Source organism: Corvus kubaryi, unplaced genomic scaffold, assembly GCF_017639235.1.
Source record: "Corvus kubaryi isolate FWS band 111438036 unplaced genomic scaffold, C.kubaryi_AGA036_p1.0 36550, whole genome shotgun sequence".
NCBI lineage: Eukaryota > Metazoa > Chordata > Aves > Passeriformes > Corvidae > Corvus > Corvus kubaryi.
Window position 1 is genome coordinate 16,486 of NW_024580886.1, and position 1,842 is coordinate 18,327.

At 59.9% G+C, this 1,842-nt stretch overlaps 1 protein-coding gene across 1 annotated transcript in view; it reads right to left on the reverse strand.

Moving 5' to 3' along the window:
* Positions 1–1,007: 1,007 nt before the first annotated feature.
* The window catches only part of LOC121660558 (Usher syndrome type-1C protein-binding protein 1-like), a 3,456-nt gene continuing 2,621 nt past the window's right edge, over positions 1,008–1,842 (reverse strand). Inside the window, exon 4 of the mRNA XM_042019944.1 lies at positions 1,008–1,741. Coding sequence (XP_041875878.1) covers positions 1,579–1,741 — 163 coding nt within the window. The 3' untranslated portion in view covers positions 1,008–1,578. The remainder of the gene's footprint in view (positions 1,742–1,842) is intronic.

Below are 1,842 nucleotides of genomic sequence, written 5' to 3' on the forward strand. Positions count from 1 at the left end.
TTATCCCTGTATCCCTGAATCCTGAATTATCCCTGTATCCCTGAATCCTGAGTTATCCCCACAGCCCTGCGTCCTGCATCCCCACAGCCCTGGAAAATCACATCCCCAAATCCCTGAATCCTGCGTTCCCACATCCCCACATCCCTGCTCATTTGCATCCCTGCATCCCCACAGCTCTGCATCCCCAAATCCCCGAATTCCCGAATCCCGTGATCCCTGCATCCCCACATCCCGGCAATCCCTGCATCCCCAAATTCCCAAATCCCTGCATCCCACAGCTCCACATCTCCGAATCCCTGCACCCCCAAATCCCCACATCCCAAATCCCTGCACCCCCATCTCTGTCTCCCAGCCCTGTCCACCGCCAGAATTCCAGATGTTGATCCCTGGAGCCTTGAACTCTTCTCTGGGAACCCTCCAGGGGAAATCCAGCCCCCATCCCATAAATCCCATAAATCCCATAAATCCCATAAATCCCATCCCATCCCATAAATCCCATAAATCCCATCCAATCCACCCCATCCCGTCCCGTCCCATCCCATCCCATCCCATCCCGTCCCATCCCATCCATCCCATAAATCCCATGAATCCCATAAATCCCATCCCATCCTATCCCATCCCATAAATCCCACAAATCCCATCAATCCCACCCCATCCCATCCCCCGCTCCGTGCCTCAGTTTCCCCATCCCCCCACCCCCCCCCCCCTGCCCCCATTATCCCCCATCCATCATTCCAGGCTGGACGGGCTCGCGCAGATCCCTCCTTTTCCCGATCCCCGCCGATTCTCCCGGCCCGGCGCTCGCCGCTCCCGTCCCTGCCGGGCACGGAGGTGCCAACGGCTGCCGCCGTCACCTTTGATCCGGCGCCGACGGCACCCGAGCGGCGTCACCTGCGCGGAGACACCGCTCGGAGGGGGACCCGGCCTTTGTCCCCAACCCCGCTGGGGACAAACCCAGCCGGGGTCCCGGAGCTGAGCCCCCGAGCCCCAAAAACCAAACCACCCCAAAAGCGGTGGGGCTGAGCCCCGGGATTGTTATTTGGGGTTAAAGCGGGCACGCCGTGCTTTGCTGGGAGGGTTTGGGGGGCTCCTGGGGGGTTTTGGGGGGTTTTCTGGGGTTTTTGGAGGTTCTCCAGCGGTTTTTGGGGGGTCTCCTGGGGTTTTTTGGGTTCTGCAGGGGGTTTCGTGGAATCTCCAGCGGTTTTTGAGGGATATGCAGGGGTTTTGGGGGGGTCTCCTGGGGATTTTTGGGGTCTCCAGCAGTTTTTGTGGGTTCTCCAGCAGTTTTTCTGGGGCCTCCAAGAATTTTTGTGGGTTCTCCAGGAGTTTTTTGAGTTCTCCTGGGGATTTTTTGCTTTCTCCAGGAATTTTTGTGCGTTCTCCAGGAGTTTTTTGAGTTCTCCTGGGGTTTTTTGAGTTCTCAGGGGGTTTTATTGCGTTCTCCAGGAATTTTTATGCATTCCCCAGGGAGTTTTTGTGTGTCCTCCGTGGTGGGGTTTTTTTTCCTGGGCTTCTCCAGGTGTTTTTGTGGGTTCTCCAGGGATCTTCCCGGCCTTCTCCAGGAGGTTTTTGGGGTGTCTAGATGCAGGTCTCGCCGCCCTGCTGGAGGCCGCGCAGTTTGCGGGCCAGCGCCTGCTCCCTCCGGCCGTGCTGCCTCCGCAGCGCTCCCGCCTGCGCCTCCAGGCGCCGCAGCTGCTCCGCCTGCCTGCGCCGGGCCCCGCGGTGCGCCAGGGCCAGGGAGCTGCGGGGACACGGCGGGAGGCGGGGGATCAGGGATCCGAGGATTCGGGGATTCAGGGATTCGGGGGTTTAGGGAGCTGCGGGGACACGGGGGGATGCGGG